The following is a 23,242-nucleotide window of genomic DNA, read 5'->3' on the forward strand; positions in this document are numbered from 1 at the left end:
ATCAGAGAGTAAGAACAACACAAGCAAAATAGAGAGAGAGATAGGAGGACACAACGTCAGGAAGTGCAAACAAACAGCTTTAGGTGTGACTGGACACACAGGTGCTGACAGGAAGTGACCAGAGGCAGAGCACAACATCGACAGCTGTTCTTGAGAGTTCTGATCAGTCTCCAAACCATCCTAAAAATTATCAAATTAAAACAAAACCATCATCATTAAGTGTGTAGGTGTTCATAAAGAGCGGGGTCTTAAGCTGTTTCTTAAAGGTGCAGAGGGACTCTGTAGATCAAAAGGAGTTTGGAAGTTCGTTCCACCACCGGGGGGCGATATGATGAAATAAACAATGGAGATCGATATTAGTAAGATACCAGTGGAGAATAGTTTGTCAAACAGTCACATCAAGAGCAGCTGGAGAAAGATGTGAGAGGAAACAAAGACACCAAAAGTCGTCTTGATTCACAATCACAGATTTGAGTGTTTCTTTATTCACTTGTTCATTTTTTAAACATGAGAAACACAAAATGTAAAAAAAGCGGTTTAAAAAAAATCATATACATTGTAACATTTATATTTTTAAGCAAATTTCCCACGACCACCGCCATCCTCGTTCATGCACGGCCTGCTCCGTAAAGCGTCTCTGATGACGCTATACAAATAAAAATTGATTGAAAAAATAGAAAAGTAACATCTGTTTGACAGAAAGTGCAAGAACTGTACAAGAATGAAAACCTCCGACACAGCAGAGACAGTGATCTCTACGAAGCCCCTGAAGGCTCATGTAAGGAAAACTTGAAGCGGTTTGTAAATCCATTCCCGCAGTTTAAAAATCCCTGTGCATGGTTTATTCAACCAGCGTTTATCACCACCAGGTGGTTTTCAAAACAGCATTGCATGCTATGCTTAGCAGGGAAAAAATAGTGAGTGCTGTCAGACGGGGCCCCTTTAGGGAGGTTCCTACTGTCATTGAAAAATGTACACATTTTGAGCTACCACTGCTGTGGTGTAAAGTTTGTCAGCCCTCTAGGCCCCCCTACTGGCCTAGAGCCCAAGTAGTTGCCTGCCTGTTGACAATCAATACCTCTGGATGTGGGACTGGATCTATAAGCAGAGCCTTCAGGGGGCTCTGGTAAATTAAAATTTAAAGTGGATCAAAGGTTGGAAGAAAGAAACCGTTTTTTAAATGTACAGTCACAATTTTTGCTCTCTAGCTCCTCAGTTAAGTCACGCCAAAAATGAAAGTTTTGACCCCAAAGAGCAGCTTCATGGTTAATCTTGCTTTTTTTTTTACAACGTTGAGTGTTTACATGGACGTGAGCGTCCTCGTTATGAGCCGTATCTGTTCAGGATAAGGTGCTTACATGCACACACAGTATCCAGATTCCATTCTGAGTTCTCAAGGTAGCAAAACCGTGTTTCTTAAGACCAGGTAAAAGGCTTATCCTGGTTTCTGAAATCTGGATATGATGTTCACATGCACAATCACAAAAAAACAGGGTACTTATAAAACCCAATCCACTGAAGTCCATGTGAACGCTCTCATAGAGCTCTATTGTCCAGAGTCCAGAGGAAGACTCTTTAGATACACAGATGATAGCTCCCTCACTTCTGAGGGAACATGGAGCCCGCGGTGATGGACGGCAGCCTCGTCTTCTCTCCTATCCAGCCGTTGTAGTTCGTCACTTTGGTGTAAACGCCGGGCCGAAACTCTTTAGCGCAGCCGTCTCCCCAGCTGATGACTCCAAACTGGAAGAGCCTGCCGCCCACCTCGCACACCAGAGGCCCTCCAGAGTCTCCCTGTTGGAAAACGAGACGAGAGGCATTAAAAGGAAGACAACAAAACCCGTCTCTGGAATCAAAGACTGATCGAGTTCGGGCTTGTCGTAAATACCTCACAGGCATCCTGGCTCCAGTCAGGTCGGCCGGCACAGAACATGTTATCAGTGATCATGTTTGCGTAATAATCCTCGTGCCGACACACATCATCGGCGAAGAGGTTCACCTGAGCCTCTTGGAGGAGCTGAGACCTGTACCACAGACCTGAGACAAGACAAGGTGTTCAGAGCAGACACATAACTCATGATTGGTTTAAAAATACAGATACTTACAAGTAAGAACAAACATATAAAAACACATTCAGAAACGGGCCCTTGCACCTCAAACTTTGACCGCACGCAATGGCCATGCCCATGTTTTTAATCTTCAAAGTGTCTTCAATACTTTGACCAAAGATGGCGAGGATTGGATGAAACCCCTAGGACGAGTTAATTCAACTACAAAGTCTGTAAAACACTAAAACAAGCCATTATTTTGAAATACAACTCAAAATGGCAGACTTCCTGTTCAGCTTTGGTTATGGGCTCAAGAGGTTTTTTTGTAGGTCTTGACATGGTTAATATGCACACCCAATTTCACACCTGTAAGTCAAAGTCACCTCAACATTTTGCTTTTCCCACTGGGATAATGTCTATTGAGTTTTGTGATTGTACCGGTATGTTAAGCCCCTCAAATATGTTGCATGGCGAACAATGTGTCACCACAGCTGTTGTCAACCGCAAAGTGTTTCGATACGTCTTAATCTTCGAGGTGTCTACAATACTTTTACCAAAGATGGTGAGGATCGGATGAAACCTCTAGGACGAGTTGGTTCAAATACAAAGCCTGTAAAACACTAAAATGAGCCATTATTTTGAAATTCAAATCAAAATGGCGGACTTCCTGTTTGGTTTTGGCTATGGGTACAAGAGGATTTGTTTTAGGTCTTCACATGGTTAATATGCACACCCAATTTCACACCTGTAGGCCAACGTTGTGAGATGTAATATACCATTCCATCACAGAGAGAACAGCAGTGATCAGAGGCCTCTCCTCACCGTATTTCTCTTTCCCGTATCCGGCGATCTCGCAGGTGACACCAGGCTGGAGGCGCTGCAGAGGCGGAGGCAGACAGACGGTCTTCACCAAGTGGTTTTCTTCTGCACACTTTCCATATTTGGTCGTCAGCTTCACCAGAGCTTCAAAATGAAATGAAGACGTTTTCTGGTTTAATTACAAAAACAACATCATGACTGAAGCGTCTGAAGGTGACAGGGTTCATACCGATGTCATTGTTGAAGTTTCCCTCGCTGTTGTTGAACCCTTCATGGACGATGATTTGTTCCACCCTGAATGTTTGCTCTGCATACAGATCCGTCTCATTCAGAGCGTTCTTCCCTAGGCTGACGGAGAAGCGGCGCTCTTTAGTGTGGGAGCTGGAACACAAATTCAGCAGTAATGAACCTGTTGTTTCCTTTGCACTTGCTGCTGTGGTTACACTCAGTGACATCACTTCCTCCTACCCGTCAGGGAAGCAGTGGGCAGCTGTGAGGACCCAGCAGGCCGAGATCAAACTCCCCCCGCAGCGGAAAACCTTCTTGGATTTGCTGCGCGAAAATATGGCTGCCACCCACGGGTGAGATTCCACAGTGGAGACCGTCCCACCCACGATCTTCATCTGCTTCCGTCTGGTGCGCTGGCCACATGTGGACGTCTCTGCAGCTGGAGGTGAAACAAAGCTCAGAGGAGTGAGGGGAGAAAAAATATGCAAAAGAGAGACGGTGAGTTCAGTATTTCTGTGAACTAACCGGGCACTGGTAGAGTCGGTGCAGGAGAAGGCGGGGCTGGAACTACAAGAGAACAAACATTTTTCACTGATGAAGTTCTGAAACCTGAGCTCAGATTATCTCTAAAGACATGGAAGTGAAAATGATCTTACACGACTCCAAGCCACAGCGAGGAATATCACAATACTCCCACGTCAGCTGCTGTTTTTTCCACACTTGGCACCACGGACGCCGTTTGTAGAGAATATTTCTGACGGAAAAAATACATGTAAAATCCATAAAACTACAAAATATGTAACAAAAAAATATTAGTTATAAGGACTTATTTGTAACAGCCTGAAATTGAGAAATATGTAACTCTGACACCTAGTGTTTAAAATGGGTACTGCAGTCCAAATTCAAAACATTGTAAAGAGCTGTCTCCCCCCCTCCTCTCTAGAGTGGATGCTCACTCAGGTCACCATGTGGTGGACTCTGAAGCTTCAGTGTTTATCCAGCTCTGCATGGGTCTGTAAACCTTTCTGTGTTCTAACCTCTCTCCATTTTTCAAAAGCATCTCCAATATTGATCCTAGTTTGAGCACGTTTCTGCTCGTGGAGCTTATTAGAAACATGCAGAGGCTTTTTAGGTCGGGTACAATCACTTCTATCTGAACCACTTCTCTTGACCGCTTCCATCACTGCAACACCTGTTGACCTGATAACTGCTCTCATATCTGACAAACCGAGGGGCGTCCAAAACGGCCGTGTTGGGGGTGTCTTAAAAGCGCCTACCTTCTCTGGTCCAAACAAATCCAGAGCATTCAGGAGCAGAATCTAAAGTTAGAAGGAGGACATACTGGCTGCTGCATTGTTGTCAGAGAAGCCTGCACTTCAACATAGCATGTTTCCTTAATGTCTGATCATATAGTAAGGTACCTTTAGATATGATATTGCTCCATTAAGCCAAAGAGATTAAATCACATGTTCAAACTCTTTACTTCCTGCACTGTTTATCTGAGGCGGACCTAAACACCCCCAGGTATTGCTGGGAGGAAATACTTAACGCAATAACAGCTGCATGCACAGCGCCTCTGTAGACTCTGTGTGTTGGATGCCTCTTACCTCCTAGGGTGTATTTGCTCTCTTGCTACTGGTTGAAGATGCTCAAATTAATTCTCTTGTCCTTTGACTTCAGATGAATCTGAACACTAAGATGGTTTTAAGTAACAAAAAGACGATCAAGACCAAAAAGACTATTGAAAAATGTTTATTTTACCTGCAGTAATTGTGCCTCCCTGCATTGACATCAGACGACATGTATCGCTCCCTGGTGTCTGAATCCCACTCCAAACAAGCCCGCCCACTCCTTGATGTAGACGCTGTGCCTCTGTAGTACAGTCCAATGCCCTCGTAGCAGTGAGCACTCTTTCCTGAAGGGAAACCAGGTGGATTTAGTAAAAAGCATGAAAAAGACAAAAAATGGAGATTGGTTTGAAGTTCATCTTCTTCACCTGTTTCACAGCGTCTCCCCTCAAAACCGTTGGCACACAAACAAAACATGTGTTCTCCAGACGTCAGGGACGGGACAGAGGAGCCTCCGTTCAGACAGATCCCACCTGAGGAACAAAAGACACGCCTCATGCTCAACACAGCCCAATGATGATACATGATTTACAGCTTCAGAAAGTGCAGCTTCTCACCTGAACTTTCTAAGGAGGACAAGAGCGAAGATGATGAAGAGGACGAGAAAACTGACAATTCCCGCCGCTTTCTGTCTGTAAACAGGTCCTAAAAAAAATGCAAGAAGTCCTTTAAACCCAATCAAAGAAATGCAACATTTCAACAAGTCAGATTTAAAAAAAACATTCTTACTGCTTCAGCCGTCATCAGGACTGCAAGGGTGCAAATCAGAACGCCAAAGCTCTTCATTGTTGTCTCGTCTTCTCTCTCTCTGCTCAGACTGAGAAATCCAAACAGCATGAGCGTGCACGCACTGAGCCGAGTCTGCTTAGTCTGGGAACCTCCTCGGGGTTTTCTCTGTTTTTGTATTCTGCATGCAGGGAGAAGGGAGGGTCCTGATTGGCTGATTTGCTGTGAGGAAAGAGTTGTTTGCAGTGCAATAGCATGAGTAAGTGTTGTGAATACAGATTTAATTCTCAGTTACTTTGGCATGTTGGAATCTGTGGAGGCAGATCAGACATGCAGCTGTTGGTACGGTTTATATCAAATTATTCTGGATTAAAGAAGTGAATGACGAGTAGTTACCGTAAAAAGATGATTACGACTGTTTGTGTTTCATGAAACCCCGCTGGCTGGGTTACCAGATGCTACTATGACCACATTGTCTTTTGTGCGTATTTGGATTTATCATGTTGGGAAGTTTTACTTGGAAAAAAGGTTTGACCTCAATGAGTCATAGACTGTAAATATGAATGTTTTGAAGCCTGAGTGACGTCACCCGTCTGTTCCTGCAGTCTGTTCCTGGAGTCCCATCGATGGCGGTCTCCATGCTGGAAATGCTGTCTCAGTCTAACTTTCAGTCAACCTAACGACAGGCTGAGAGCTGGAGCTGAGGCGGGTTTTAAACCTCCTGACAAACCGTTACACCGTGCCCACCTGTCAATCAGGTCAGCTACACGCCTTATTGTGAATAACTCTTATCCTTCATCAAATCAAAACTGATGAGTCATCAAAACATTCACCCCCCGTACAGTGTGTGTCCATGGAGACATGAGCTAATCACACCTATTTGGTTTTTTGAACCAGGCTGTAAACATGTTCATCTCTGCTGTAAAAACAAACTTTTAGAATGGGTGTGTATGTGACCTCCTGTGCCAGCCTCTAGTGGACACTTGAGGAACTGCAGGATTTTACACTTCAGCATCGGCTTGATCTGTTTCGTCTAGTTATATCTCCATGTAATGTTCTAATATGTGATCGATGGATTTGTTTCTGTCACTTATATGGAGTCTTTAGAGGTTGCCGTCACTGGTTTTGATATGTTGTGCAGCTGTGATCCAACTGACTCAGAACTGTCAAAGAGGGAAGTTCATATTTGGGTATTCCTGATTACCTGGAAAAGTTTTCCCATGGATGATGTTACGTAACTCACAGATGGAGCCCGGCCTAAAACTCTCTGGATTAAATCATCAGGACAAATCTTCTTTTTTTAAAAACACTGTTAGAAACTAAGATGTACCTTGAAGAGGCCACGTCTTCTAAGATGCATTTTGGAGCCAACTGCTTTGGGCTTAAATACATTTGGATATATTTAGAGTAAGAACCCTGAGTAGACATCCCAACAGTTTATTTCACTCTGTTTACCTGTGATAATGAGTAGCCTACATTTCTACCTGCTTAGCATCTAAGGATGTAAATTAGCATCCCTGCTAACTCTTGCAGGTTAAAAATCTTTAGACCGTCTAACCCTATGAAACAAATAAACACTTATTCATTGTTTTGACTTAATTTTTTGATGACTTGACTTGGTAGTCATAGCATCATGCTAGTTAGCTTGACTAGTTCGGTAAGCTATGCTATCCTAATCTGATCTTGTGTTTTAAAGAGGTTATATTCTGCCCTTTTTGGGGTTTGTATAATTAATCTATGTACCTACTAAAGTATGTTCACAATAACTAAAGTTCTAAAGTGTCTGTTTTCATGAACTGTCGCTCCGTGCACCGGCTCTCTTCTGACTCTCTCTCTAAGGCTCTGAAGCGCCCACGTTCAGAGTCCCCACGTGGGCCAAGTCTGATCTGATTGGTCGGCCTGTCTGCTCTGCCGTAATTGGTCAGTCGCTCAGCACGGTTCTCAGAAATGTCCCGCCTCTTTTACCATATTGGGAATGCAGCCACTTTGGCTCCGAGGGGAGCATAAACATTAGCACCTTAGCACTACTGTGCTACCGCAGGCTACGGCATATCGTGGGCGTGCTACAGAAGTTAACGGGCGTGCAACATGAGCTGCAGGGCCACAACGAGCCAATGGGCTTAGATCAGTGATCTCACACTGACAATGACGTCACACTGACACATTTTTATCGAGGGGGGCTAGAACCGAGCGTTACATGCAGCTAATGCTACAGCTAACAGGAGGACGTAGGAGAAGCTGCGTTTCCGTGGACTTTTAATTTTTGCACATAGATGTGACTAAACATGCACAGGACACTTGGAAAACACACTAAAGAGCAGATAAAACCAGAAGAAGAAGAATATGGGACCTTTAAGATCTAATTTTTCATTTACTTCTACAAGTTTAAAATCACACTTTCTCTACTTTGTGATTTAAACGTGGACATGAAAATACGTTCTATCAGAAAAGTTTTGTTTTTGCCAAGAGGTCATATTAGAAATAAAGTTTTATCAAAATAAAAAAATCGAATGAAATGAAGCCTGCTTCAGAGGTCTACAGTACAGTTTTTAATTCATCCACCAGGTGTCACTGTTGCTCTTTAATCAGAGCACATTGTCCTCACTGCACCTGAAGTGGACTGAAGGAATCATCCACTGAAAATCAATCAATATAATTAATCAAATATTATCGTTGATTATAAATCATGACGATGACGTCATTTCAGTCATTTTATCTGAATCTGAATCTTTGAGTCACGTGAATGAAAGCAAATATGTACTTTAGGATCCCGGAAGTCGCCTTCTGTGGATCCTGCTCGGGTTTACGTGGCCTTTGAGGGCAGTCGGAATTATTAGCTGTGTTGGGCAGACTTGAGATAAAACAACATGAAAACGGATTTTGTCAAACAAACAAATAAAGGTAGAGTGACGTAAGGTAAGGTAAGGTGACATAGGGTAAGGTAAGGTAAGGTAAGGTGACATAGGGTAAGGTAAGGTAAGGTGACATAGGGTAAGGTAAGGTAAGGTAAGGTGACATAGGGTAAGGTAAGGTAAGGTGACATAGGGTAAGGTAAGGTAAGGTAAGGTGACATAGGGTAAGGTAAGGTAAGGTAAGGTGACATAGGGTAAGGTAAGGTAAGGTGACATAGGGTAAGGTAAGGTAAGGTAAGGTGACATAGGGTAAGGTAAGGTAAGGTAAGGTGACATAGGGTAAGGTAAGGTAAGGTAAGGTGACATAGGGTAAGGTAAGGTGACATAGGGTAAGGTGTGGTATGGTAACTTGTATTTGTACCCAAACAGTAGTGATGCACTCTTTGTTGGGACCCTGTACTTTTTTTTGACGGTGCAAGATACAAGACAATACGATGTGATATGATATGATACACTTTATTGTTCCCTTTGGGTTCATTTGTCTTGGACTAAGAAGTGCTTTTCAGTCAATCAATACATAAAAACAATAGAAACAAACACAATCTACATGTAAACAAAAAGCACATACCAATAAAAACTATAAAACACAACAACATATATTGCACATTACCCAAAACGCACAAAATCTGTAATGTTAGCCTATTAGTGTTTTATTTCTGTCTTTTCTTTATTTTTTCAATTTGCTTGACTTATCATGAAACTTATTTATTTTTCCTTTTTGTTTCACAGTATAAGTCTATAAGTATGAGGACCCCTCATATCCCCTGTCTTTCAAATAAAAACAAACATAAAGTTAGAAATCCTCCAGTTTAAAGCTGCAGTTGGTGTTATTTCCGCGTGAACACGGTAGTTTCCGAGCGGCTCCTGAACGCGTCAGAGCGGTGATGAGGGAGATTATCCTCCTTCACTGCGAAGCTCTCAGCGTCAACACGGATCCACGGGAGACCGGCTGGAGGGGACGCAACATGGGGAACACGGACACCAAACTTCACTTCAGGAAAGCGGTGATTCAGCTCACGACCAAAACTCAGGTCAGATTGTTTTAACTCCACGAAACTCTAAAAAAATAAAAATAAAAAAATAAAAACTAAAGAGACACGTTAGAGGAGAGCGTCTGTTTGTGGTTCAGCCTGTGCAGATAAAGTTAGTGTGCCAGATGGTAGCCTGGACTGAAGCACAGATGACACAGAGTCCACTCAAAAACACTTTAATCGCTTTATAATGAAGGATTTTTAATCAATGTTCACTTTTATCTCCTTAAATATGATCTTTTATTGAATATTTGTGCAGATTACGTCACCAGAAACTCTAATTTCTGGCCTCTAGATCGTTTGAATCCCTTTTAATTTGAGGTTTAAATAATCTGCTGATGATAATGTTACGTGAAATATGTGTAAATACATGAGATTTCCATCAGGCAGCAGGATGAACAGGTGAATTGACGGTGGATCTTCCTCCTCTGCTGTATTAATCATGTGGATGCAGCTGCAGCAGTGGTCCATGAAATCAAAACTTTATTTGGTAGAGAAATTTAGAAAAGAAATTTGGTTCAAACAGTTTTACATTGAAGAGTTTGGTGCTGAACCTTTTTTATCTTTCGGTTTAAAAGAAACACACTTGACCCGCTTGGACTGAGACTTCAGAGTAGGAGAATTGTTTTGGTTGTGTGTCACATTTTTTCTGGGATTTTCTGACAAATTAATGGATAATGCCTCTCAAATGCTCGAGCTTTGAAAGGAAGGCCACCGAGTTTTCTGAGGAGACAAAGTCACTGTGAGTGTTAAAGGTCAAGTATTCTTTAAAATCCTCTTCTCCATGTTCCTCTAACTCTAACATGTGTCTCTAGTCCGTCTACAAACCCCCCAATCATGAGAAAAGTCCATCCTCTCCGTCTTCTCCCTGCTCCACTTTTCAGAAAATGTGTGCTCAAACAGGCCGTTTGGAGATTTTCCCTTCATGACATCACAAAGGGCAGTAGCCCCTCCCCCAGTTGGGTGACACTCCCACAGCTAGGTGTTTGTTCTGCCCTCTGAGTCTGCCTTCTCACCGTAAACAATAGGACATGGAGCGAGAAAGACAGAGTACACCCAAGGCCTTCCAGAGAGGGGGCGTGGTCAGACACAGCTCATTTACATATTTAAAGGTACAGACACAGAAACAGCCTGTTCTGAGCAGGGCTGAAATAGAGGGGTTTATAGACATGATCAAATACAGGATCAGAGTGGATTTAGAACAAGACACTTTACACACATGTTTTGAGGAGCTCTGACACTTATTTAAACTGAAGAAGAGGAGGAGATGTGACCTTTAATGAATCATCAAATCTGATCTGGACTTTGTTTTTATCTGTGATAAGAAGGACAACATCCACAAGTGCTCTGATTGTTTACAGAGTTATATGAACCCCTGCTGTCCTCTGACTATAATTAGCAGCTGTGATATGAATAATAAATGCAGACTCCCAGATGGTGCTCATGTGGAGGTCAGCGCTCGGTGATGTGACTGCTGTGGTGTGAAGGGGAACACAGAGTGATGTATTGGTGTGTTTCCTCTCCTGCAGCCTGTAGAAGCCACAGACGATGCGTTCTGGGATCAGTTCTGGGCCGACGCCTCCACCAACGTGCAGGATGTTTTCACTCTGGTGCCGGCCGCAGAGATCCGAGCGGTCAGAGAGGAATCGCCGTCAAACCTGGCGACCCTGTGCTACAAGGTAACCGGCCCCTTCCTCTGCAGGACGCTGTGTGTCATATTTATGAAGCTGCTCTGTCAGGGGGAGAACATACAGACTGAGATAAAATTACCAGTGTCTTAAATTCACTCTGTTGAAGCTAAAAAAAAAATGTAAAAGTGGAGTTTATCATTTTATACTGCTGGGTGGTTTAATGTATAATCAGACATCATCATAGCTTTGATCCAAAATGTTGTGGAGAAGAAGTTTAACGAGCAGAAAGTGGAACGACGATTCGAGTCAAAGAGCGAGAAGACGACTCTCCTTCAGGTTTGTGTTTTTCTCTTGATCCCACCTCCAGCGTCTTCAGTCCATCCTGGATACAGACGGACTCAGAGGAATGCTGCTGTTTGTTGTTCCCACATGTCACTGTTGTAAAAGGTCAAAGGTCATTTGGGGTAAAGAAACAATGAGGTTGTACATTTCTCTCTCAGTGAGGATCAGATGGTTTAGAACAGTGGTTCTCAAACTATGGTACCACCACAGGGAGCCCAAAGAAATCTCCACAATATAAAAAACAAACCCGTTCAGCATAAAACGACATTTTTTTATTTTTGTCGGGCTCTCATCTTATCTGTCTTATATCTATTGAGTTGTATTTATATCAAATGTGTTTTCCCCTCTAAATTAATTTAGTTTTTGCAACAAACAACTTTAATCTGCTCAATTTATGCTCGCAGACATAAACAACAACAGGAGTACGCCTCACGTTTTGAAAAGCTCCCCTTGATATTCTGTTATAGTTCAGTCCTGAATCAACAGAAAGCAGCTGTAGACCTACATTAACAGATATTCTGTTATAGTTCAGTCCTGAATCAACAGAAAGCAGCTGTAGACCTACATTAACAGATATTCTGTTATAGTTCAGTCCTGAAACAACAGAAAGCAGCTGTAGACCTACATTAACAGATATTCTGTTATAGTTCAGTCCTGAAACAACAGAAAGCAGCTGTAGACCTACATTAACAGATATTCTGTTATTTATTGGAGTTAAGTACAATCGGCAGCAAGCAGCTGTAGCCTACATAACGGAGCCAGGAGGAGCTTCACTTTTTGATGCATGTACGGACAGTCGCTCACCCTCTCTCTCTCTCTCTCTCTCTCTGTAGCTGATGTGATTCTGCTCTCTTTTGCTGTCTTAACACTCAGCAGGAGTCGAGAGGGATTTTTTTTTTTAAAAGTCAGTTTTTGCTATGTTGAACACAGAGACTTAATAATACAGTGGCTCTGGTTGCACAGAGCCTGCGGAGCGCCCGCCTGCACTCTCTCTCTCTCCCCCGCTCCCTCTCTCTCTCTCTCTCTCTCTCTCTCTCTCTCTCTCTCTCTCTCTCTCAGGCACGCAGCAATTTTATGAATAAATTAAAAATTAAATAAGAACAGGTCGGAAATATACTTGGGCCCAGGTATCGTGTTTGTGTGGGAGACACTGGAGACTAAATATTGTCAAACAGGTTGTTGGTATAAAGTTGTCATTTTTATTGTGCTGCACTTTTTTATATTTGGGTAAATGTCAGAGTTGTGTTAGTTTAAGTGTCAGTTCTAGCCCTTTGTAGTCCTATAGTGTGGCTGCCAACAGTCAACAATAAATAACCTCCTGATTAAAATGTGTATAGAAATAGGCCTACAGTGTATTTTAACATCTACCATAATGGTGGTACTTGGAGAGCCAAATATTTTCAGAGGTGGTACGCGGTCTAAGAAGTTTGAGAACCACTGGTTTAGAGATACAGCAGCAGTTATTTTTTTAGAAAATGATTTTAAGCAACTTTGAGGTATACACACTCCTTTTTGAACCAGGCTGTAAACATGACAGTTTTAATATGGGGTGTGTATGTGACTTCTGGGGCTTTTGGAGGCAGCCTCTAGTGGACACCGGAGGAACTGCAGGTTTTTTTTGCACTTCCACTTTGGTTTAATTTTCCGACACCTTGAGGTTGCCTCTTGGTCCAAACCAGCCAACAGAGATCCACTGAGTCGGTCCTCTTGCAGAGGTTGTCTTGGTGATTTTTAACCTTGTATCTTTCATCGTAAACGCTAAGAAGCCCCGAGGATTAAGAACTACCAGAAATATACCGTTAATGCAGGAAGTGGCGGTGGATTTTCGGTGACTGATACTTCAACAGTCACTAAAAGAAAAATAGAGAAAGATAAAGTTTATTCCAATCATTACCTGGTAGAAACCTTTCGAGTCATTTTGAATAATCCTGTCGGTCCTCATGACTTCCTCTCTTGTCGTTGTTTTTGTCGCAGGCGGTGGAGAGGTTGGTGCGGGGTGCAGACTCTGGTTGCCCCTCAGAGAAGGAGCGTCAGGTCGTCCTGAACTGCGTCCGCCTGCTCACACGCATCCTGCCCTACATCTTCGAGGATGCGGACTGGAGAGGTTTCTTCTGGTCCACTGTGCCCGGAGCCGGCAGAGCGAGGGTACGGCGACTCACTGACACATGATGATACCATATTCAAATGAAAAACAACCTGTGATGTAATATCCTGCAGCTCTAACTCAGCCAGGGTCAGAGGAAGTGTAGCGTACAGATTACCTTGTGTGAGAGCGACCTTTAGTGTCCATTTTCCACTGACCGTCTGAAAACGATGTTTCTGCTTCTTCATCTGGTTTTATTCTGAAAAGTGATCCTGCTGTGTGTGAAACATCAGACAGTTTGTCGAGGTCAGTCAGACCATTTGAAACGTGATGATGTGCAGAGAAGAGAAGCTGATGTTTGATTCAGGATCTGAGACTGTTGATGCTGTCCAGGTCAGTCCCCCCCCCCCCCCCCCCCCCCCCCCCTCCTCCTGAAGGCAGCTGCTTCTCTGGTTACCTGGTCGGCTGGGGACCCGCGGTGCAAACACTGACCATATTGTACCCCCTCCCCCTCCCCCTCCCCCTCCTGAGCAGTGCTTGAATTAAGGAGGGATTGAATGTCTCTTAATGAAAGTGTGGGACTGAGCTGCAGCTGTTAGTGACGGCTTATCTTTAGTCTGTAAGAAATGTTATTGACTTGTTTATCACCACTTTATTTATTCCACCTCTGATGAAAACCTGAATGACTTTCTCTTCTAACTTCTAACCTCAGCGTTCGGCTGAAGGCGGTGACGAGGACGATGCTCGGCCGCTGGCTGAGTCTCTGCTGCTCGCCATCGCTGACCTCCTCTTCTGTCCTGATTTCACCACTCAGAGCCACAAGAAGAGCAGCTCGGTGAGTCCACTACGACCCTGCAGGGTACACAACCATCACATCGAGACAGTCAGGTAGTTAGCTTCCACTGTTAGCGTGAAGGTGCTACTGCAGCATATGAGTCATCTGTCAGGTTTGTTGTTGGAAGGAGAGGCCACACAGGAAGAAGACTTTAAGAAAATGACTTGACTGATTTGAACTTTACTTTTTGAACTTCTTTAAGACAAATCAGTAAAAGATAAAAAAGGACGCAAAGTTAACAAAGTTTTGGAGATATTCGTCAGAGTATTCTTAAAGTTGGGGACGTTCCCTCCAACACTTCTGAGCCGGTGTTTTAAGACGCCGCTCGCTTCAGCTCAGTGTTTACTTAGTTTGAACCCTCCGGCTACAACAGTGTAAACTCTGCAGTAGCTCGAGTTAATGAGTCACTGAGAGAGAGAGAGAGAGAGAGAGAGAGAGAGAGACTCAGAGAGAGAGAGAGAGAGAGAGAGAGAATTGAATTGCTAATTATTACTTTTCATTATTATTGTATTATTTGTTATTATATGCTTTGGCAGTATTGTAACACATTCACGCCAATAAAGCTTTTTGAATTGAATTGAAAATAGAGAGAGGGGGGGGAGAGAGGAGCGGATGTTTATCTACTGGGCTGAGAATCAGGGTGGACACTTCTTAACCGTGTTGAGCAAACATCATCCTGGCTGCTGCAGAACATGAGGAGGTGAGAGAAAATGTCCGTCCTGCAGGTGCAGCTCTCACACCTCAGAGTCCACCCCCACTACCCCCCCCCACTACCCCCCCCCCCCCCCCCCCCCCCACCACCACCCCCCCAAGAGGAAATGTTGGAGTCGGTGGAGCGTGTGTTCAAATCATTGGGCAGAAGGTGGAAAATGACCAGCGGCGGTTGTTTGTTCCCACCTTCCCTTTAATGCCTGAGAAGTCTCAGTGAGGTCATCGGAGGTCAAAGTGTTTCTGTGTTTGTAAGATTATAAAAAATGTATCAGAAACAAAATCATCAACAGTCATAGGAGTTCATAAATCTCTGCAGCAAAAACAACAAAGACGATGGTGAACGATTCGGTCATCAACGCCCTGCGATCTTTACTTCCTGTTTCAGAATCTATTCACAGTGTGAGACGTCACGGAGTCACAAACCTTACAGACAAACAAAGAGAACACATCCTCGTCTCCCGCTGAACTTAAAGGGATACTTCAACCATTTGCATTGAGCCGCCGGTGTATTTCTGATTCTGAACCAGAGGACCTTAGTGGGAGTGGCTTGCGGTGCTGTGCATTCTGGGATTTGGTGTCTTTCATCCACATGAGCCAAAAAGACACTTTCTGTCTTTTCTCGGCCAAGAAGGCACCAACTTCAAAATGTATTTCACATTTCTACACATATGACCCAACGTCAACACAGACTCATGTTTCAACGGGTGAAGTGTCCCTTTAGGTGTGTCGTCCTGGCCCGACGCCGCCCTGTCCCGTCACTGCTCTCATAAAGGACAGCAGCAGCACCTCTGAAGCCTCTGTTATCTGAGTCGAGGTGTCACACACACGTTTTGTCAGGACTCGCTTGTTGAATCACATGGTGTAGTAGGTGTGAACACTGTCTGGCAGCTGAACTGTCACACTGCAGATGATCACAGGTGACCTCTCACATTCCCTGAATATGAAATGTTACCTTCAGGCAGACGTTAGCCGGTCTTCAATAAATCAGAGAAACCTTCAAACAAGCCTCTGGATTAACATCGTTTCTTTGTCCTCGTCCGTGCTGCAGGACGTTTCTGAGGACATCCGCTCCATGGACAGCTGTGAGTACATCTGGGAGGCCGGGGTCGGCTTCGCTCAGTCTCCGCCTCTCAACTACGTCCATGACATCAACAGGTGAGGGTGACATCACCTTTACACGAACCTCCTCGGCCCTGTTTGTGTGCTGCTCTTCTTCTAAAATGTGATGTACTGTATCAGAGCTCTGGAAGTGTTAGACACACTGCCCTCTAGTGGCCCACTATATAAGTTTTTTCAGAATATGTCCCCTTTAATAGTTTTTGTGTTTTTTCAGGACGGAGCTGCTGAAGCTGCTGCTCACGTGTTTCTCTGAGGCCATGTACCTCCCTCCATCCTCTGAGAGGAAAAACCTCAACCCGTGGGTGTCCTTCTTCTGCTCCACAGACAACAGGTAACACACACACACACACATAGAAAAAGATCCCCGGTCAGGGCCAGAAGACTTCTCTAGCAGACATAATTCATCAGTCTTTAACTCCAAAAAAAAAGCAACAGAAAAGAAAGCAAAACACTAATCTGAGTTTCTATATCTGGGCAAAAGAAACGAAACAAACATGGAGGACGATGAACGTGGTCGGCTGGCTGTGTGGTCTGTCTTCATGAGACGTTATTGACACTTGTGTTGTTGCCATAGTTACACAAACTGCTCTTTAAGATTCCTCTTGGCTCCAGGCTCAGTTGTGTTTTTGCTTTCTTTATTAGCGTTGTCGCACGGGAAGTCAAGATTACACGTACGCTTTGCATCCCAACAGAAGGGTACCCCCCCCCCCCCCCCCAGGGAGTGTAGACCTGGATCAGAGTCTTTCATGATGGTCTCCATATTATTGATGATGATGATGATGATGGTAATGACGATGGTTTTTGTTTGATAACGACGACTTAAGATGGTTTCTATACTGATTAGAGCTCTCAAGAACTGCCCTCAATGTTGTGCTTTGCCTCTGGTCACTTCCTGTCAGCACCTGTGTGTCCAATCGGACTCAAAGCTGATCGTTTGCTCTTACTGACATTGTTCCCTTTTTTCTAGATCCTTGCTTGTGTTGTTCTTACTCTCTGATGTACATCGCTTTGGATAAAAGAATCTGATAAGTGAATTGTAGATCGTTTGACAACCTGAATCTGGAGACAGGACACTGAAAGGAAAACAATCTGAGAGATTTGAATAATGAAATCATAAAAAAGAGGATAAACACAGAAGTCCTCTGTCCACCGTGGCTGTATGTCAGACTCTGCTCTGCGTTAACCTACACTGTGTAACATGAACGCCCCCTCTGAAGAGCTCTCTGACAGCACACAGATAAACAGCAGGTCTGAGTGACCTCCACCTGACCTCCGCCTGACCTCTCTCTCCTCGCTCCACACAGACACGCCCTGCCTCTCTTCACCTCGCTGCTCAACGTGGTGTGTGCGTACGACCCCGTGGGCTACGGCTTCCCCTACAACCACCTGATGTTCTCCGACCACCGCGAGCTGCTGGTGGAGCAGGCCGTCCAGATCCTTGTGGTCGCCCTGGAGCACGAGGCCGGGTCGGCCGCCAGCTCCGCCCTCAAAGCCCTGGTGACCTCCGGGTCATCCTCTGGGGTGGAGGACCTGGAGGTAAAGAGGACGGAGGAGTTAATAAAAAACGATTCTGATTCATTCATTTAAAAATCTCGTCCTGTGTCTCTTTCAGCCGGCCGGTCCTGAGAACCTCTTTGTGAACTACCTCTCCAGGATCCACAGAGAAGAGGTAACCAGCTCACTGCTCAGGCCTCAAACCCGCTCTCTCTATGCAGGAGGTTAAAGCGTATTTTTCTTCTCTGTGTGTCAGGACCTCGGCTTCATCCTGAAAGGTGTGGCGCGGCTGCTCAACAACCCTCTGCTCCAGACCTACCTGCCCCGCTCCACCAAGAAGATCCAGTTCCACCAGGAGCTGCTGATCCTCTTCTGGAAGTTCTGTGACTTCAACAAGGTGAGGAGCGAACGTATCTGCACAGAATAATAATAATAATAATAAATTAGATTTATATCGCACTTTTCTAAGCTTTTCTGAGTCGGATACAAACAGAGTTTGAAGGCTGACTTCTTGTGTCTGTGTGTTTTTAGAAGTTCCTCTTCTTTGTGCTGAAGAGCAGCGACGTGCTGGACGTGCTGGTTCCCATCCTCTTCAACCTGAACGATGCCAGAGCAGATCAGTGTGAGTCACTGTGATGTGTTTGTGCAAAAGAGTGTGTATCCTGCTTAATGTCAGGATGAGTGTTAACATGCATGGATTAGATTTTCACTTTAGAGTGTGTGTGTGTGTGTGTGTGTGTGTGTGTGTGTGTGTGTGTGTGTGTGTGTGTGTGTGTGTGTGTGTAGCTCGTGTGGGCCTCATGCACATCGGCGTCTTCATCCTGCTGCTGCTGAGCGGAGAGAGAAACTTCGGCGTCCGTCTCAACAAGCCGTACACTCTGAGGGTCCCCATGGATATTCCTGTTTTTACAGGAACACACGCAGACCTGCTGGTTGTGGTGAGATAAAAACATGTCTGCTTGTTCTCCAGTAGATTTAATGTCCCCAGATGATGAATCTTGATTTCTGTATTTAGAGATATCAAAGCTGAAGGACACGCCCCTGAAATACTCCTGATCTGCTTTTCCACACATGCACCTCAGAGTGTTGGTATCCCCCCTCAGCTCTGTTCACTCCTGCAAAAAAATGATAAATATTGTAAAGTTATAAGCACATTTTTAAGAGAGTTCATAAGAGAGCACACAAACAGAATATTTAATCAAACAGGCTTGTTAAATAACAATAATTCTTAGGTGCTGCACTGCTGACATCAAAAGCTAAAACCTGATGCATGCTTTTTATTGGCGGAATCCCAATCTCCACACTCACTGTCACGTCCCTGCTAAGTTTGTGAGTGCTTAGGACTGTCCCACTGTCAAACCATCGAGTGCATGAGGACTAAATTATGCAGTCAGCGATTCATTTTCATGTTCTGATGACGTAAACATTGTGGACTTCCTGAAAGTCTCTGAGTGAGTTCATGAGTCTGAAGTCGTCTCTCTCTTGTCGTCGTCAGATCTTCCATAAAATCATCACCAGTGGTCACCAGCGCCTGCAGCCTCTGTTTGAATGTCTGCTCACCATCACAGTGAACAGTGAGTGTCAACACCATGATCTGCTGCCCCCTGGTGGACAAATGGAGGAACTGCATTGTTCACTTGTTATCCCCCCTCCTCCACAGTTTCTCCGTATCTGAAGAGTCTGTCCATGGTGGCAGCCAACAAGCTTCTCCACCTGCTGGAGGCGTTCACCACACCCTGGTTCCTCTTCTCCTCCCCTCAGAACCACCACCTGGTCTTCTTCCTGCTCGAGGTCTTCAACAACATCATCCAGTATCAGTTTGACGGTGAGAAAAAACAAAGACAGGAACTCAAGTTAAATCAACTAAAGAAAAAAAAGTCAAGGCAAGGAAGTTTATTTATCTCACATTTCAACAACAAGGCGATTCAAAGAGCTTCACACAAGACATCAAAAAGCATCATGACAGAGGAAAGAAAAGAAACATTCAAATAGAACATTTAAAAATCACTGAAAATATGTTCAAATGAAATTAAAATAAAATAAAATAAAATTAATTAATTAAAAGAGTTAAAAAAATAATAATAATAATTACAATGCAGAGTAAAAGTTTAAAATCTTATTAAAGCTGTTTAATGAAAGGCAGCTGTAAACAGGTGAGTCTTTAACCTGGATGTAAAAGAGCAGACCTGCAGTTTTCTGGGAGTTTGTTCTAGATATAAGGAGGATAGAAACTGAACGCTGCTTCTCCATGTTTGGTTCTGACTCTGGGGACAGAGAGCAGACCTGTTCCAGACGACCTGAGCGGTCTGGATGGTTCATAATGAATCAGGAGGTCACTAATGTAATTTTGGCCCGTTAAGCGCTATATAAAGGTGTTTAAAAAAGGTTTCAGCTCTTTTAAAAACCAGTACGTCTCCCCTCACAGGTAACTTCAACCTGGTGTACGCCATCATCCGCAAGAGGAACGTTTTCCACCAGCTGGCCAACCTGCCGACCGATACGTCGTCCATCCAGAAAGCTCTGCAGAGGAAGAAGAAGACGGGGATCTCCAGGTCGAACTCTACAGAGGCCGAGTCCATGGAGGGCTCCAGACCTGCTGTACCTGCCGAGCCGGGCACCTTTAAAACCAGCTTAGAGGCCACTCCAGGTGAGAAGTCAGAAAGATGTTTACACACACAGACTGAGGGTCATTTAAAGAGAAATCTTATGGTTGTTTTTGAGGGGTGTAAATGTCTACATACTGATCCTCTGCACACAAGAGGTATAGATATATAGAGATAGATACACATTTAGATACTCTGCAGAAAGATGTTTTCTTTAACCCTCAGGCATCAGTTTAATTTACGACCCTCTTAAGTCACTAAGGACAAAAATGTCCACTTCCAAAAGACTGCTATAAAAACCACTCTTAAACAACTTCAGTCCTGCTCAAAACTACCAAACATTCAATCATTTATAGGAATTTAACCCTTTAAATGCCAGTTTGATTACATGATTCTGGCATTTAAAGGGTTAAATTCCTGATAATTATTCAATATTTGATATTTTTGAGCAGGGCTGAAGTTGTTAAAGCGATTTATGCAAATAAAAAGTAGAAAAAAATATAAATCTGTTCTATTTTTATATCAGTTTTTGTAAATTGGACATTTCCGCCCTCCAATGTCCAAACAGGGAACTACATTTTAAATCTGATGCTACACAAAAACTAACAATGCATCAAAGTCAATATGTTGGATAATCTTTGACATATCCAAGACTGATTTAAAAAAAATCCCCCAGCCACCAAATATTTGTTGTATGGGAAATAACTGATTTTTGTGGGTTTTTTCATAACAACAGTGACATAAAGTAATCAAACTGGCATTTTAAGGGTTAAATTCCTAAAACATTATTGAATGTTTGGTAGTTTTGAGCAGGGCTGAAGTTGTTTAAGAGATGTATGCAGAAAAAAGTAGAAAGAAAAATCAATCTGTTCTATTTTTAAAGCAGTTTTTTGTAAATGGACATTTTTGTCCTGAGTGACTTCAGAGGTTAGTAAACATGTTTCAGTGTTCTATTGATTTATTAAAAATGCATTCCAAAATGTGTCAAGAGAGACTTTCTTACAAAAAATGTGTGCCGTATGCACTAACAGACCAAATGATGACCAGATGAAGAGGAAACATTCGACCAAATGGACAGAAATGTCTATAATGATGCAAGAAGACTTCTATTCCAGTCATTGTGTCTCCTCCTGCAGTTCAAAAAGGATTCCTTGTGCGTCTTCCAGGTATCGATAAGATAACAGAGAAGTCTCAGGTGAGTGTGGACGGTACCATGATCGCTGTCCCTCATTTAGAGGCTCCACAGACGACCGCTGACGGCCGAGCTGCAGCCGGAGCGAGCGACACCGAGTCCAACTCAGAAAGAGACCACGAGGTAGTGTGTGTGTGTGTGTGTGTGTGTGTGTGTGTGTGTGTGTGTGTGTGTGTGTGTGTGTGTGTGTGTGTGTGTGTGTGTGTGTGTGTGTGTGTGTGTGTGTGTGTGTGTGTGTGTGTGTGTGTGTGTGTGTGTGTGTGTGTGTGTGTGTGTGTGTGTGTGTGTGTGTGTGTGTGTGTGTGTGTCCTTTTCTAAAAGTGACTCCTGTTTGTCAGCAGGCGTATCACTCAGAGTCCGAGGCAGGGAGAAGTCGTCTGTCCAGCGTGTCGTCGTCAGCAGCCTGGAGCCCCAATCCAGACTGGGTGAGTTGAAGTCCATCCAGCTGTTACCGTGGTTACACAAACTTCTTCATGTGTTCACTCTCCTCCGTCATGCTCTCTGTGTTTTAATCTCAGGTGATGTCATGGAAGTCGAAGCTCCCTCTTCAGACCATCATGAGGCTGTTACAAGTTCTGGTCCCTCAGGTGGAGAAGATTTGCATCGACAAGTAAGAAACTCAGAGGCTGATGGATTCAAACTCTTATGATGCAATGATCTTACTCTCTGATCATTAAGGAAACATGCTATGTTGAAGTGCTGACTTCTCTGACAACAATGCAGCAGCCAGTATGTCCTCCTTCTAACTTTAGATTCTGCTCCTGAATGCTCTGGATTTGTTTGGACCAGAGAAGGTAGGCGCTTTTAAGACACCCCCCACACGGGGGCAGATATGAGAGCAGTTATCAGGTCAAAGAACTTCGTCAAAGAAGAGGTTAGAACACAGAAAGGTTTACAGACCCATGCAGAGCTGGATAAACACTGAAGCTTCAGAGTCCACCACATGGTGACCTGTGTGAGCATGGACTCTAGAGAGGAGGGGGCGGGGGGAGACAGCTCTTTACAATGTTTTGAATTTGGACTGTAGTACCAGTTTTAACCACTAGGGGTCATAGTTACATATTGAGATTAGATGCTTTCAGGTGATGGAGCAGTTCTGATGTTGAATATTAAATGTTTTTGTCCTCAGGGGTTTGACAGACGAGTCAGAGATCTTAAAGTTCCTCCAGCACGGCACGCTGGTCGGCCTCCTTCCCGTCCCTCATCCCATCCTCATCAGGAAGTACCAGGCCAACGCCGGCACCGCCATGTGGTTCAGAACGTACATGTGGGGCGTCATCTACTTACGGTAAAAACGACTGAACACCACACAGTGTTTGATTTATGTTTTTTATTTAAAGTGTCACTGAGTGAGATCATCTTCTGTCACAGCTTTTGAGTTTGAACAATAACCTGTTTCTGACTCTTGTTGCCGTAGCAACGTGGATCCTCCCATCTGGTACGACACGGACATCAGGCTCTTTGAGATCCAGAGGATTTAGAGCAGCGGATTGAAGAAGTCCCTCATGAGTCTCTTTCCTGTTTTACCTTCATGGAGGAACGTTTCACAGAAATCGTCTTCTTCACAACATGAAACACTCTGTCTCACACACAGCCTGTGTTTGGAAGGAGGACGGGACATTTATTTATCAGCTGTGGATTTCATTTGCCAAAAAAAAAAGAAAGAAACAGAAGCGAACACAGACTGCAGCTGGACCCTTCTCCAAACCATGAAGAACCTTATAGACCCGGACTCTGTAGTCTGGTCCACATGCTTTGGTCTTAAAATAAATAATTTCTAACTATGTATCATGAATTCTTCAACCATGTGTGTGTTTTCTTCTTCTACAGCTGTTAGTCA

At 43.9% G+C, this 23,242-nt stretch overlaps 2 protein-coding genes across 3 annotated transcripts; one reads left to right on the plus strand and one right to left on the minus strand.

The window, feature by feature from the left end:
• Window positions 1-449: 449 nt before the first annotated feature.
• plaub (plasminogen activator, urokinase b) lies at window positions 450-5,612 on the minus strand. Its single transcript, XM_020659888.3, has 11 exons — window positions 5,453-5,612; window positions 5,281-5,368; window positions 5,092-5,196; window positions 4,857-5,010; window positions 3,752-3,849; window positions 3,621-3,662; window positions 3,336-3,534; window positions 3,097-3,248; window positions 2,871-3,011; window positions 1,889-2,037; window positions 450-1,794 (listed from the first exon to the last, which is right to left on the minus strand). The coding sequence occupies exons 1-11, from the start codon at window positions 5,558-5,560 to the stop codon at window positions 1,600-1,602; spliced, it is 1,431 nt and encodes a 476-aa protein (XP_020515544.1). The 5' UTR covers window positions 5,561-5,612; the 3' UTR covers window positions 450-1,599.
• A 3,618-nt stretch (window positions 5,613-9,230) lies between these two features.
• On the plus strand, window positions 9,231-23,188 carry hid1b (HID1 domain containing b). 2 transcript variants are annotated; one of them, XM_065949893.1, is made up of 19 exons: window positions 9,231-9,392; window positions 10,922-11,071; window positions 13,340-13,510; window positions 14,161-14,283; window positions 16,043-16,149; window positions 16,328-16,444; window positions 17,418-17,649; window positions 17,726-17,782; window positions 17,864-18,004; window positions 18,139-18,229; window positions 18,394-18,545; window positions 19,103-19,181; window positions 19,268-19,432; window positions 20,033-20,254; window positions 21,347-21,525; window positions 21,744-21,827; window positions 21,921-22,012; window positions 22,532-22,690; window positions 22,820-23,188. In XM_065949893.1, exons 1-19 carry the CDS (start codon window positions 9,246-9,248, stop codon window positions 22,881-22,883), a joined length of 2,532 nt encoding a protein of 843 aa, XP_065805965.1. In that variant the 5' UTR covers window positions 9,231-9,245; the 3' UTR covers window positions 22,884-23,188. The 2 variants fall into 2 exon arrangements, with proteins under 2 accessions (XP_065805965.1, XP_065805966.1); XM_065949894.1 differs by having other exon boundaries at window positions 21,377-21,525.
• Window positions 23,189-23,242: the final 54 nt, after the last annotated feature.

The sequence above is a fragment of the Labrus bergylta genome, chromosome 21 (assembly GCF_963930695.1).
Source record: "Labrus bergylta chromosome 21, fLabBer1.1, whole genome shotgun sequence".
Lineage (NCBI taxonomy): Eukaryota > Metazoa > Chordata > Actinopteri > Labriformes > Labridae > Labrus > Labrus bergylta.

Bases quoted from the DNA above. Each gene is read 5' to 3' on its own strand.
- plaub (XM_020659888.3), bottom strand. From the start codon at position 5,560: ATGCTGTTTGGATTTCTCAGTCTGAGCAGAGAGAGAGAAGACGAGACA. The intron at 5,197-5,280 runs GTGAGAAGCTGC...TTTGTTCCTCAG, and splicing joins GTCCTCCTTAGAAAGTTCAG to GTGGGATCTGTCTGAACGGA. The intron at 2,038-2,870 runs GTGAGGAGAGGC...GTCTTGTCTCAG, and splicing joins ATACGGGAAAGAGAAATACG to GTCTGTGGTACAGGTCTCAG.
- hid1b (XM_065949893.1), top strand. From the start codon at position 9,246: ATGAGGGAGATTATCCTCCTTCACTGCGAAGCTCTCAGCGTCAACACG. The intron at 9,393-10,921 runs GTCAGATTGTTT...CCTCTCCTGCAG, and splicing joins AGCTCACGACCAAAACTCAG to CCTGTAGAAGCCACAGACGA. The intron at 18,230-18,393 runs GTGAGTCACTGT...GTGTGTGTGTAG, and splicing joins CGATGCCAGAGCAGATCAGT to CTCGTGTGGGCCTCATGCAC.